This window comes from Octodon degus, unplaced genomic scaffold (genome assembly GCF_000260255.1).
Source record: "Octodon degus isolate 3935 unplaced genomic scaffold, OctDeg1.0 scaffold00057, whole genome shotgun sequence".
Lineage (NCBI taxonomy): Eukaryota > Metazoa > Chordata > Mammalia > Rodentia > Octodontidae > Octodon > Octodon degus.
This window is the reverse complement of record NW_004524633.1, coordinates 2,454,446-2,468,726: the sequence shown is the minus strand read 5'-3', so window position 1 is coordinate 2,468,726 and position 14,281 is coordinate 2,454,446. Positions and strand designations below refer to the sequence as shown.

At 42.4% G+C, this 14,281-nt stretch overlaps 1 protein-coding gene across 12 annotated transcripts in view; it reads right to left on the bottom strand.

Annotated features, from left to right (window-relative positions):
* The window catches only part of Atg4c (autophagy related 4C cysteine peptidase), a 68,615-nt gene that overhangs the window by 25,566 nt on the left and 28,768 nt on the right, over window positions 1–14,281 (bottom strand). For all 12 annotated transcript variants that reach the window (XM_023718323.1, XM_023718326.1, XM_023718327.1 and 9 more), the window contains 3 exons: window positions 12,324–12,654; window positions 10,335–10,405; window positions 6,721–6,857 (listed from right to left, as the gene is read on the bottom strand). In XM_023718323.1, the coding sequence (XP_023574091.1) occupies window positions 6,721–6,857; window positions 10,335–10,405; window positions 12,324–12,654 (539 nt within the window). The remainder of the gene's footprint in view (window positions 1–6,720; window positions 6,858–10,334; window positions 10,406–12,323; window positions 12,655–14,281) is intronic.

Sequence of the window (14,281 nt, the reverse complement as noted above, 5' to 3'; positions counted from 1 at the left end):
TAAAAAATAAAAAAAAAAAAAGAAAACCAGGGAAACACTTGAAGCCAGAGCCACAAGAAAATACCTCCTGAGTAGGACTCCAAAATCAGAAGAAATCATACCAAGAATCAATAGATGGGAGTACATCAAATAAAAAGGTTTCTGCAAAGCAAGGAAAATAGAGGGAAGAAAGGGCCCATTGAATGGGATGAAGTCTTTGCCAGCTACTCTTCTGAAAGAGGATTAATATCTAGAATATATAAAGAACTTAAGACCTTAACCCCAAAATATCAAGTAGCCCAACAATAAATGGGCAAATGATCAGACACATCTCCAAAGAAGTACAAACAGCCAATATATATACAGCTATTTGAGAAATGTAAATCAAAACTACAATAAGATTTCACCTTACTTAAAACAGAAAATTATTAACTATATAGAAGATTTTGATGTTAACATTAATTTATTGAGATGAAAATATATTACTATACTCCACTCAGTGAAATAGTAGGCTACAAAAGAGTATATATGGCATTGCTGAATTTTTATTTTCAAAAATGCATTAATGTATATAAAGAAATTGTCTACAGCAGTGTTCAACTAACCATTTTAATCTGTCTGGGTGTGAGATGCCGAGCACATTTTTATTTTTAAGAGTACACTTGAGGGGTGGGGGTGCCAGGAACCACATTCATGACTTCGAGCTTGCCAGGCCGGCGTTTGTGCCACTAAGCTACACCACAGCCCCTACGAGTGCACAGTTTTAAGCCAGCTGTGGTGGAACACACACCTACAATCCCAGCATACCGGGACACTGAGGCAAGAAGATCACAAATTTGAGCCCAACCTGGACAACTTGGTGACTTTGTAAGAAGTTGTCTTAAAATTTTAAAAAGTGAAAAGGGCTAGAAAGATAACTCCATGTGGAGGCCCTGAGTTCAAGCCTCAACAATGAAAAAATATATATTTTTGACTTGTGCTATGTTATGTATTTCCAAGTAGAGAAAATAAAATCTTTGCCAAAATATAACACTTGGCCTTTTAGTTACCAGATTGTAATTAGTGTCATATTTTCATCAGGCTTCCTTTATTTTCATTTATTTATATTTGTATTTAGTATAGGGCCTACAGGGTCTACAGAGTCTCACTATGTAGATCAAACTCGTAGAGATCCACCTGTGTTCAGCCCCCCAAGCACTGGGATTACAGGTGCACACCACCACGCCATCTCAGTTGCTATCTCAGCGCGCCCCACGGGCGGGGCTGGCAAAGTACATCGGGATTGAACCCCGGCCGCTGCACCCTGCCTAAGCAGGTGCTTAAATCTGCTGAGCTATTTGGCCTACCCATGAGCTATGTGGCCAGCCCTTCCTTTTCTAATCAAAGCACTAGACTTGATAAAAAATTTTTGTCCTGCTTCATTTGGAACAAACATAATAAATAATTAAAATACCTAAATCTAAGAAAAATAATTATTATTATATCTAAAGCTAATTTATTCTACTAATCAAATATCCCAGGGAAACCTCCATAAAGTATTTAATATGCCCCTCTGCATACTATGCTAAGCAAATTCTCTAATTTGGACCACGTAACTCTATACTTTTTAAGAAACATTTCCAGCATAGTCAATTAAAGGTATCCAAAGAAATCAATGTCTTATCAATAGTTTTTGCTTTAATTTTGGCACATAACACCAGTAATCATATTGAAAAACTCCAAACGCACTGAACAGCTGAGCACCCCCCTTACCTAAGACGCTGGAAAGCCTGGAGGTTAGAAAAAACGAGGGCCACAGACGTTTGTAGACTTGCAGCGGCCCCGCACTCAGCCCTTCAGGGTCCCTGTTCATGAAAGCCCACGTGAACTGTGGCCTTTGGCCCTCCTGGGCTCCACACGTGGCCTGACCCCCCATTCCTGAGGCTGGGCAGTGGCATCGCTGTAGCTCCCAGGTGACTGGGGGATCACAGCAAAACACTGAGCCCTTCTGTGCTGCGCCACACTGGCCTACAGTGGATGGTGGGTTCGGAGCGTAAAACGTACTTTGTATATACGGGTTTCCAAATTACGACAGCTGACTAGCATGTAACCACCACGTGTATTGAGCACCTACACAGGGGCATATGTCCTTTTTCCTGTTGGCAAATAAACAAATCATAATTTTTAGGTTTTTTTTTTAACTTAATTGCTTTCTTATCAACAATATGAAAAAAATAATTAAAAAAAAAAATAACATGGGGCCATGGTAAAAAGGACATAGAAGACAGAAAAAGACAAAAGGCCCCCAAGCCCAGTGCCCACAGCTGCTCACTACCACCGGGGCGCGACCTCCTCGCTGCCTCGTCCCACACAGACCGACTTACACAGCTCTCTACATGGGACGTCACAGAGCACAGGTGTTCAGAATACTTCTTTTGTTACTCACTTCAAGAATATCTTCTGGAGGGTTAACAATCTAAGTTTGCAGACCAAAATTAGAGAAAAAGGAGGGCTACAAGGAAAGCCAACATTTTGGCCCTAGCCTTCTAAGGTCAATTAAGACTCAGGACATATGAGAACTTGTACTGTAACGTCATGTACCTCGGTAGTGTCCCAAATTTTCTGATCAAGAAGATTATGGGGCCAAAGAGGAAAGTGATCGATGACGTAGAGTGGGCCTAAGGAGAGTCACATGGGGAGAAGACACTCTCTCAGGCTTTCACAGAGAGCACATTGGCCAAGCAATGGCCGTGACACATCCACATGGCTGCACTGATAAAGGTTCTACAATCTGAGGTACAGGATCTCAGGACAAATCCTGAGGGCATTTCACTGACCTTCTCAGACCCAAAAGCTACAACTCTTGTTGCATAGGTCCTGCTTTACCTTGGTCTTAACCATCCAGTAGAAAAGTATGAAGTCGAAATATAAGAAATAAAGCCATGCTGTTAAGTTGAGCTGTGGGGGACTCAGGTCAATAATTTCTGACATTGCCAGTTAAACAGAAGACCCAATGCTATTATGGGCTACTGGACTCTTTTAGAATATTTTGCTGAGTTTACACACCTATAATATTCAATAATGGAACTTAGAAAAAATGGGGCATACCGATGAATGTCCATTTTGTATCTGTGTATTCAAAGAGGTTGGGATAGATATATAGTTGCATTCTCTTAATGAATAGAATGATTTGTTCTAATGGTGTTTGTAAATAGGATCACAAGTCCGCATCTTGTACAGCAATTAACCACTAAGAAGAATATATGCAGTGTATTATTTGTTGAAACTGTACTTTCGATTTGATTTGAAACTGTCTCATTGCTGTTTATCAATAAAACTTTGAAAAAGAATATCTTTTCCTAACAACAACTACAGATATGAGTGATGGTACTTAAGGGCTGCAAAACACCCTACTTCACTAAGGCAACAACAAGGCTTAAAGCCCCCGGTGCATTAACTTGTCCCAGGTTCTCGCTGTTACTAATAAGCCCCTGCTATGGCCTGAATGGCTTTGTCCTCTCCAGGGTCCATGGGATGGGACGATGGATTCTCTATGGAAGAGCTCTGAGAAGTGGGGTCCTCGGGGAGGTATGGAGGTGACAGGCAGGGCTGTCCACACAACACGGGTGCTGCCACTGAACAGGCTGGAGTCAACAAGTCCCTGTTCTGCTCTCGTGGCTGAAGACCACGTCAGCAGGTTCCCCAGAGCCAGCACCTTGTCCTAGGTTTCTCGCCTCTAGATCTGTGAGAATAAAGTTCTGCTCTAGAAACTCCCCAGCCATGAGAACTGTTACAGCAGCCCAAAACAGACCACACAATCCTCTGAGAACAACTTCACATATTTCAGTCTTGGAAGAACATCAGAGATACTTTTAGAAAGAAGATCTGCAACTAAAACCATGAAATAAAACCAAGTAGGTATATTAAATTATGATCTTAGCAAACATTAACTTACCTGAGCTAACTAAAAAAATAAAGATAAAAATTATACTCCCCAAATAAATATTTAACAGTAGTAGGATCATTTAGCTGTAGGATCGTTCTATTGTTGTCTCCCTACACAAAAACCCTTAACACAACTGACAGTCACTTCCTTTCGCTGGCAACCATCTGACCAGCTGAAATGAGACGTCTAGGTGCCCAGGCCGCAAGAAGAGCTGTAAGTCCTGAGTGTCCAGAGCTGAGGCGAGAAAGAAAGATCATGCAGGAACCACCACTGCCTCTCCTCAGGAAAAGAATGAGTGCGAGTAATGGAAGACAGTCTCTGGCTCCTGACGTCTTTATTTCCTTTGCCACAGACGAGAGCAGATTTAGCAATACACACTCGGCAGATTAGGAGCTAGGATGCCACTGCTCGGAAGAGCTGTATCCTTGGAAACTCGGAACACTTTTCAGTTCCTAAAGGAGCTTCTTCACAGTCACCTCGGGGTGAGAATTTATTGAGCTGTACCCATGAAGCAATAAGTAAGACTGAAGCAATCAGTCAAAAAGGAAAGTGCTAATTTGTCTTGCTGAAGAAAACATACTGGGCTTTCCTCATCCCAGGTCCTTAAAAAATATAAATAAGTAAACCTATTGTGGTCAGGGCTGACAAAGCACGTGCCAAATTTCCTTCTCTCGCTCAACGTGGCAGGATGCTGGAATGGGGCCACCTCTGAAATGCTATGGAATTACCTTGATTAATAAATTTGAAAAATAGAACTGAATGGTGAATTTTAGACTTTAAAATGTGCATGAAATGTATAAGAAAAAATACAACTGCTGTCCTCACAAAGGAAGAGGAAGAAGAAGAGCAAGAGACAGAACGGTGCTTACCTTGCTTTGGGCTACCAGGCGCAGTCCTCTGCCACCCTACCACGCCTCTCCCTCAGCTCCCACGCTGGCTGTGGGCCAGCTTCCCCTCTGCTAAGCAGAACACCTCCCACAGACTCTAGTTCACACACCCATTTCAGAATCCTTTACTTGATAACTAAAAATCTGCAAAGTCTCAACAGTCTCCTCTCTCATGGTAGTGAACCACAGTACAAATCAGACTAGTAAATGTTCATGGGAATGTTAAACTTCAAATATTTTGATTTTAGGGGAAAATCTGAAAAATAATGAATTGAGAGCTAAGAAAGTTCTTGGCTCAGTAATTGGTTTGTTACCCAAACTGAACATACCACTTTTCTTCTGTCTTATCTATTTCATAGATAACCCAGTTCCTAGCTGTTGGAAGACAAAATGAGATGTGTTTACATTGCAAGTGTTCCGCAAAGAGGCATAACAAATATGGACGGTGCAGCTGCTACCTGCGAGGCACCAGGGCTCCTCGAGCAGCCAGCCATGGCTGGTTCGTACAGCTCAGGAGCGCTCGAGGCCCAGGCACTGATGGATGCTGCCCACATCACCAAGAGGCAAGGCCCTCCGTAAGGCCTGCAGCAGAGCTCTGGCTGCCAGAGGCAGCATGACATGTCAGCCCCTGACCTTCTCAAGCAGGAGCGACAGCACAGCAAGCACAAATGTGGTTGGAATTCATGTGGAGACGGCAACACGCCAGCAGCGCCAAATCCTCGACAGACGCGCTAATGAAGGGCTTGCCACTTTCACACTCACCTAGAGTCTAGTGTCAGGCACCAAGCCCCACTCCCGGGGCGTCACCGATACTCAGTATACTACAGTACTGACACTACGGGTACTGAGTGTGCTTCCAACGTTTAAGGAGCTACCTGTTTAGAAACTGCAATGTGCTGGTTAGAAGAATGCACATATCACGTACTGAAAGCAACACGTTAGACGCCTAGGGCTGACACAATCCAGCTATGTATCTGCTGCACCTGTACAACCCCTACACAGGAATCTGGGCTGGGGCTACTGTGACAGACACACAGAAGATGGACTGAGACTTTATTTCAATGTCACTATGTCCCTCAAAACTCCATTCAAAGAACAAGTTCCATCTCTGCCCTGGAAAACACTCTTGAAATATGAGGAACTGTATTAAAACTGTTAAAATAATACAAAAACTATAATCACAATCAGAAACTAAGCATCTCAAAGGTCATTCTGTCAAATCTTGATGTCTTGGTGCCTAAAACAAGACAATGTACTAAGCACTCAGAAGGCTGAGGCAGGAGCATAGTTACGAGTTCAAGACCAGTCTGCGCTACAAAGTGAGCTCAAGGCCAGCCTAACTGCATAGCGAGACCCTGTCCCGAAAGACAAACGCTTATACATATATATTAGTGTACCTAGGAACAGAATTATGTTCTAAAACAGAATGAACACCTAACTGGCTAACAGGAAAAGAACGAAGCTGGAAGCCACTCCTGACACTACCTTCGTGCTTTCTCTCTGCACATACAATCTAACTTCCCACCAACTTTGTGCTGGCACAGGAAACAAATTATGAGCTAATACAGTAGCAACTAAAAGTCAGTTTATCTCAGTAATTCAGTATAATTTGGTGTTGATTTTAAGAATAGACTATAGCACTGTATATATTAAGTCACAAAAGAATATGGAACTGTAGCCACACTGCAGGTTGTGGTTACTGAAAATCTGTGTCTTCTTGCTTAGCTAGAAGGACACCAGACGGCTCCACCTTGTCCTACAGCACTGCTCTTCTGTCACATGCGTGCGCACGCACACACGCATGCACGTTGCACGACGCGAGGTATACTACCAACGCATCCCGCCCCTTTTCATAGCAGGCAGACTGCGAGCTTTCTGTGCTTTTCGTATTAGCCAGTCATGCCTTAAAACTGGGCGCTAACTTCATACCTTCACAAACTCTAGGTAGTCGGTGTTGGTCCTTTCTCCACCAAGCCTCACAGGAACTAGAACAATAACAGCCTTGTCATCTGCATTACCAGAGGTCACGGAAGCACGCTGTTTGTCAATCACGTCGGAACTGTAAACTGAGAAATACGTAATGAATACAGATTAAATTTTATAAAAGTGATCTTCACAAGTATTTTATGCTAATCCCACCCTTATCCACAGGCCTACCATCTGATCTCTGATGTCATTACCAAAGTCCCAACAAATTAAAAACACCTGCCTTGTTGATGAACTCAGTATTTATTTATTGGACTATTGTGCTCGCTTCGGCAGCACATATACTAAAATTTATTGGGCTGTCACTACAGGGATGGGGGGGCAAACGGAGAAGCGCAGGCTCTCTAATGGGGAAAACAGACTAAGAAGCAAAATGTAAGACATGTCAGAGGCAGGTGCTCCGACGAGAGCCGAAGGGAAAGGCAGAAGGAAATACTGCGGGGAGAGTCCATTTGAAATAAGGGGATCGGGAAAGACTGGGGAGAGCACAACTGAGTTGGGACTTGAAGACACCTGGCGAAAAGCATCGCAGGGAGAGCAAGGCACCAGGACGGACGCCCAGGGCAAGAGCGCAGCTCACTGTCAGCCTTAGGAGCAAGAGGAGGGACAAGGGCTGCGGCCAAGGCTTCCAGGCCCAAGCAGTTTTCAGGAGAGGGGCCCTGCTGTCCTTGCACTCTAACAGCCCAGCTCCCGGGGATAACAGACTGCAGGGGCAGGGCTGCAGCACGGCGAAGAGCCAGAGAGCCACTGCAGTGCTCCACGGAGCTGGGGTGGGGCTTGAACAAAGGCAGTGGTTATGAAAAGACAATATGGTCCAGTGCTGACCACGTGGAGGCGGTGACAGTGACTATTCCACACATCTGCAGACACACAGCTAGCTACAAATGTGACTTGCACAGTTGGTGAAGACTGACTTCAGTGTCCACCTTGTGGTTTGTCAACCCTAAACACAAGGAAGGGCTAGACATGGTCCAGTTTTGTTACAGAGGCACAGACAGAGGAGCAACTCTCAACTACAAGATCCTGACACCCTTCCTCCAGCTCTTCGCTCGGCCCTCCAGTGAGCTACACAGAAACAGAATTACAAGTACAGTACCTAATGGAAGCATTTCCAAAATCTTACAGAGAAAAGAAGAAAAATAAACTAATTCTGCCTAATGAAGCTTGAGTGTGCTCTTGAAGAACAAGTAAAAGTTAGTAAGAGCCCTACACTAGGAGAGGCATTCCAAGCAGGTGCAAGGAGACACACGCTTGTGTGGATTTTTTTTTGTTTTGTTTTGGATTTGGTTTTTTTTGGTGGAACCAGGGACTGAACTCAGGCCCTTGCACTTGCCAGGGAAGCGCTTATTCCACTGAGCCATCTCCCTGGCCCCAGGTTTTTCAATAAGGGAAGGACATGATCAGCAACTTCTGATCAGATGAATCAAATGAAAACAGGACTAGGTAAACTTTTTTAAATAAAATGAAATAAAAATGTCCAGCGAGATAGCTCAGCAGACTAAGCGCCTGCTTAAGCAAGTGCAGGGACCAAGGTCGATCCCCGGCACCACATGCCATGCTGGGGCTGGCCCCGCCTCCAGGGCATGCAGAGCCAGCCACTGAGACTGGGTGTGGTGTCACATGCCTATAACCCCAGCCCTGGGGAGGCTGTAAACAGGATCACTGAGTCTGAGCTGCATAGTGAGACCTTGTACAAAATAAATTTAAAAAATGGAGAAAAAAAAAAGAAAGAAAGAAAAAGACAAGAAAATCCAAGGTCTGGGTTATAAAGGTATGAATGACCTAAATCAGTGAGAGCAAAGGGAGAACAGATTTCAGGGACAATTTTATAAGTGCAGTGAGCAGAGCTCTGGGGACAGCAAGACTGGAGCAAGGAGCAACAATCAGAAACGAGTGCTGCCCTCCGAGTGGTCAGGTCCTGCTCCGCGTGGGCCTGTGGGCGCCATGCTGCCCTCAGGGAAGGCAGGAAGGAGAAGGAGTAGGGCAGAGGGAAATGGACTTCCACACATGCTAATCTGAAGGGATTATGGAACTTCCGAGGTAATAACTGAAGGGCAACAAAAACCATGAATTACCTGGTAGCAGCTCAAGTGGGACTACAGAGAGTTCCATAAATCTTTTTCTTTTTTTAGGCAGGTTCTCACTGTGTAGTGTAGGCTGGGCTTGACCTGGTTTACATTACATAGCCCAGACTGGCCTTGAATGCACTGCAGTCCTCCTGCCTCAGCTCCCCCAGTGCTGGGATTACAGGCATATACTACCACGCCCGGTTACTTTTTAAAACCTGAATGTGCAATGCATAGCTTTAAGTATTGAAAGCCATTGAAAGATATGTAATTACAAAGGAAAAGGATACAGAATGAAAACAAAGAAAATAAATGGAAAATGAAACCTTCAAAAACATTAAGGAGGGGGAAAATCAGCCAGACTCTTGCTTCACCTAGTTCCCAATCCCACAGTCTAATAAAACTATACTAATATTAATTCTCCATTTAGGATTCTTAAACATGAATAGTAAAAATTTTAAAACCTATTTCAAATCACACAAACCACTTATAAATGAGGAACTGTATTTTTATTTAAGTAGATGTAATAAAGATGAAGACTGATAAAAATAAAAGTATGAAGAGCAAATTCATAAATTAGTTGTTTAAGCATATTGTTAGTCTTAATTAGTATTACACAGTAGATTTTATTTCTAAGCCCTATTACAGAAATAAACACAGTACCTACAAAGTTTATATATCTGAAAATCTATGACTTTCATTTTTTTTTTTTTGGCTAATTTTCTATTTTAATGAGAAACATTTGAGTTGTGCATACCACAAATTGACTTTCATTTTTATATGACTCTCAGTCTTTCTTTAAAAGGAAATTAACCTCCACAAAAAGCCAAAGAAAATGCATATACACTTGGTAAGCACTCGTTCCACACTAGCTGCTGGCAGGATAACCTTACACATTATGCAGAGCCCTCATATCAAATGTGATTCCCGTATATTCAATTTTTCTAAAACATGAATCTATTTAATTTTCTCAACAGCTTTTCTGTTAAATATCTAACATCATGAAGCAGTTTATTTTCTCAGGATGCTGAGGTCTCTACTGCATCCCCAGCAAAGGCGCAAAGTCACAGTTTCTCCGGTATGGCCGGCCCGCAGCCGCCTCGCCAGCAGGCAATCCCCGCAGCGGCAGTGCGAGGCGCGGCTGCTCCCGAGCCCGTCGGAACTTCCTTTCCTGGAGACAGAGGTGCCGAGGAGGGGGCCTGACTCACGGGCCCCTGGGGAAACCCAAGCTGCCTCTCCGTCTAATCCTTCGGGGCAGCCACTTTAAAGGCTGGCATTCACTTAAGGAACGTATCATCATATCGTAATCAATAACTGCTACTATATATTCAGTATAACCCCTAAGCGCCCCTACGTCTAGGTGCAGAGTGGGGGCCAAAGTGCACGTCGTACATTCTGCCTTCACGCCCACGTGCGAGACCCCGCGGCCGAGCACATGCACGTCTGACCAAATAAACCCATAAAAAGCAGAATCACACAGACATGCCTTACCTGTACAGTCTTGTGCAACATAAACAGTTATTCCTTGTAAATCAGGGTGTCTTGCTTCTTCAACTGCTTTTCTAAGAAAATAATAAGTATCCGCCTTTAAAATGCTAACATTTCCAGTTGGTAACTAAAGATTGAGCTTAAATGGGGGAAAGCCATCATCTTTGAAATTCTTTTTGAACCTATGCGTCTGCTGTCAAAGCCATCGTGTGAGAGGATCAGAAATCAGTTAAGTCTTTCAAAGTCAAATATAATATTACTCAAAGAACATTAAAACATCAGCTGCAAGCTGTACTTCAGAAGCCTCGGGCATGCAGTCGTGCTACCCACTCACCCCAAGAATCTCTACAAATTACTTAGCTGCGATAGTGTACGTCTTCTAGCCAGGTTTATAATATGCTCTGAGGTTTGCTTCACATTAACTGACATTACTGACTGGGAATGAATTACTGTTTATCCTCTGATATATTTATGGGAGTTTTCGTTTCTTCAATCAACAGCCTTCATTCAAAAACCTGTATGAAGGCTGGTGAGATGGCTCAGTAAAATAAGTGCTTGCCTGGTAAGCACAAGGGCCTGAGTTCAATCCCTGGTTCTGCCAAAAAAAAAAAAACCTGTATGAGGGGCTGAGAGTGTAGCTCATTGGTAGAGTACATGCTTAGCATGTGTGAGACTCAGAGTTTGATATCTAACACTGCAAAACCACAAAATAAAACAAAACAAAACACCTCGAGGGCCTTAAAAATTAACATCCTAAAAAAAAAAATAATAAATTAACATCCTAATTTAAATGCTAGAGTTCTAGAAGTAAAACTGCACAATGAAAAATATTTCTAAGTGAGTATAACACTCAATGGTACAAACGTTGTGGGAAAATGACAATATCTATCAAAGGAAATTATGCAAACTGAGGAAATACAAATATCTTATTTAACTGCATCTTCATAATTCTTTAGCTTAAAATGCTCTATTATGAATGCTATGTGTTAGTATGGAAGAAGGATTGGCAAATTATGGCCTATAGGCCAAACAAAATCTGTGGCCTATTTTTGTATATGTACAAGCTAAGAATTGCTTTGATAGTTTAAAAGGAAAAAATAAAAATGGGCAATAGGAACCTTACAATGCCTGCAATCCTAAAATATTTACCATTTGCCCATTTACAGAAAGTTTGCTAAGCGCTGGGAGGATTCAAACTATGATTCTATGATTATACTTTTATAAATATCAAGGTAGCTGGGACCTACTAACAAGCCACCTGAGCATATCAGGTACTTTTCCCACTGCAAGACCTATAAAATATCAAAGCATGCCAAAATGAAAAAATGCTTTATATAATTTCAAGTTTACATGATTATTTGTGGAGTACATTTGCCACAACTTACCATACTTATATAACATAATGATGAACTTATTTATAATAATGGACATTCAACAGATAATGTATATTTTTTAAACTAGGGTGATATCCAAGTAAATGGTATTTAAGAGTTAGCATACTAAAATTTGACTTTCCATTTTTTTCTAACTACCTGAATGTCACAGGCTTTTCACTTTTATTATGATATAATTATAATATTAATAGACCCATGTCCCATACATTTACAATTCACAAGAATTTGATGTGCAAAGAAACACCAAAAACATCAATTTTAGCTCTTGACATTTCATTATACTATCAGTACATTATAGCCTCCAGGTTACATTATCAAAAAAAAACCTATAACATTGTGCATGTTCCAAGGTTGAAAGAGATGTCAGTTTTGGAACATTTCAATAAGGTAGTCCAGTGAAAACTTGGTTAATGAGAGAGTCCAAGTATCTACACCTATGAGCAAGAGAAGAAAAATTTGTCAGTAGACAGAGTAGAGTAACAACACACCTTCTCCCTATCAGCAAATGAAAGCGCCCTCAGGGACGTTCTTACACACACAAACTGCAGAAATCAGTGTCTCTGCGTCCTCACAACGTGAGATTTTAAAACACTTTTACCTTAAAATGTGAGCAACTACCGCCGGTCCATACCAGTCTCCAGCCTTTTTCCCAGACTTCTTTCCGTATTCTATTAGCTGATGCAAGCCAAAGAGAGCCCAGGGGGAGTCGCCAAACCAAGAAACGATTTTCCTATGACAAATCTCATTTTGCACTTCGCGGTCATCAGAGTATTTCCCAATTGTTTCCTTCAGAGAAATGGTTGGAGTTTTGATTTCTCTTTCTCCTGAAAGCGACGTTTCGAAGGATGCAGTGAACTTTTTTACAGTGTGTGAAGTCCATGACTCAGAGTCCAAATTTTCAATGTTTAATGCGTCAGGCCAGGTCCAAGCTACAGCAGTTCCAAAACAGAACATTAACAGATCTTAACAATTCTCGTAAAATAAGTAGAAAGCACTGCAAGTTGCATGGCTATTACTAAACTAAAGCAGAAAACTGAGGAACAGTAGAATACAGACACACACAGAGAGTAGATTAATAGCTGCTAATTGAGACACTCGAATGGCTTCCCATGTTTCTCTAAGAGACGATAAAAATGTACTAAAATTAAATTATGGCAGCTGGGTATGGTGCTGTACACCTGTAATTCCAGCACTCTTGAGAGGCTAAGGCAGAAAGATCCCAAGTTTCCCAATTAGCAATCCATGGAGGCCTTGAGGCCCTGACTACTGCTATTCCTCTTTTAAAAGAGGGAGCGAGGGGTGTAGCTGACTGCAAAGACCTTGAGTTCATTTCCCAGCGCCACACCCAAAGCAGTCGACAACAATAACAACAACTTATGGTGAGGTCCCCTGGGGAGGGACCTCTGCGGTACAGGCCTCGTCTGCTGAGTGTGGCCCTGGGCTGGTTCCCCAGCACTGCTCTCAAACAACCACGACCCCCAACTGTTCCCTCCAGCATGTGACTTTACAGCACGGAGGTTACACCACAATCTAGCCGCTTTAAAAAAAATAGGTATGAACACAGACAGTTTAGCAACACTCATGACACTTAAGTCTGAATGTCATCTTATTCTTGGAACTTTCTGTAGTTTCCAAAATTTCTAAAAGTGGGAACATATTACACATAATCAAGAAAACACAAAAATTAAAGACCAATGAAAGACAAACTAATACACTCAGGTCCAAATGGAAAGCTGCGCACCTCGTGCCTTTCCTCTCTGAGACACGCCCAGACAGAACGAGGCCCGCTTCCGGAGCACACTGCTCCGCGCCCGGCCTGCCCGCGAGGGGCACAGGAGACACACTCACGAACACTCGCGGCGCCCGACATTCAGAAAGTGGCCTTGCACATTAAACCAAGGATGACCACAGTAATTTTAAATGTTTTTCAAAGTACTTTTCCAAACATTCCTTCAGAATAACTTGATCCCTTTTAGAGCATAACATAAATTCTAAGTAAATAAAAAGTTACCAAATGTCCAAGGATTTTTTTAGAAATGCAGTGCGCCCACTACTTCTTTGGCAGGTCAGTGTGAAAGGTTCAGAGACCTCATCAGCAGCTGCTACCAGTGCTCCAGTTCTTGCCATGACTGCCCATGACTGCAAAAGGCTGGCCCGCCAAACCACCCTTTCCTGCGTATTCCTACTACTCTTGACTAAGCACTCTAAGAAGTATCATTAAGGAAAGCTAAAGAAGAGCTACTGAATATCTGCCATGGAGTGGAAAGATGTTGTCTAAGGCTTTAAAAATCTGATTAGTATTTGTAACAAGTAGAGATGATGACCCAAAATAGTAAGTTGAATTCCTCCTACAAATGTATCCATTATTAAAAGACTAAAAGGAAAGTAGCACATTAAGAAACAAAAAAAGATACTTGTGTCAATGACATTTTTACAGGTTTAAAAGACTAAGTATGATAATCTTATTAAGAATATGCCGGGGCTGGAGAGATGGCTCAGTGGTCTAAGGCACCTACTTAGAACAAGCTTGGCAAAGCATCAGGGACCGCGGTTCAA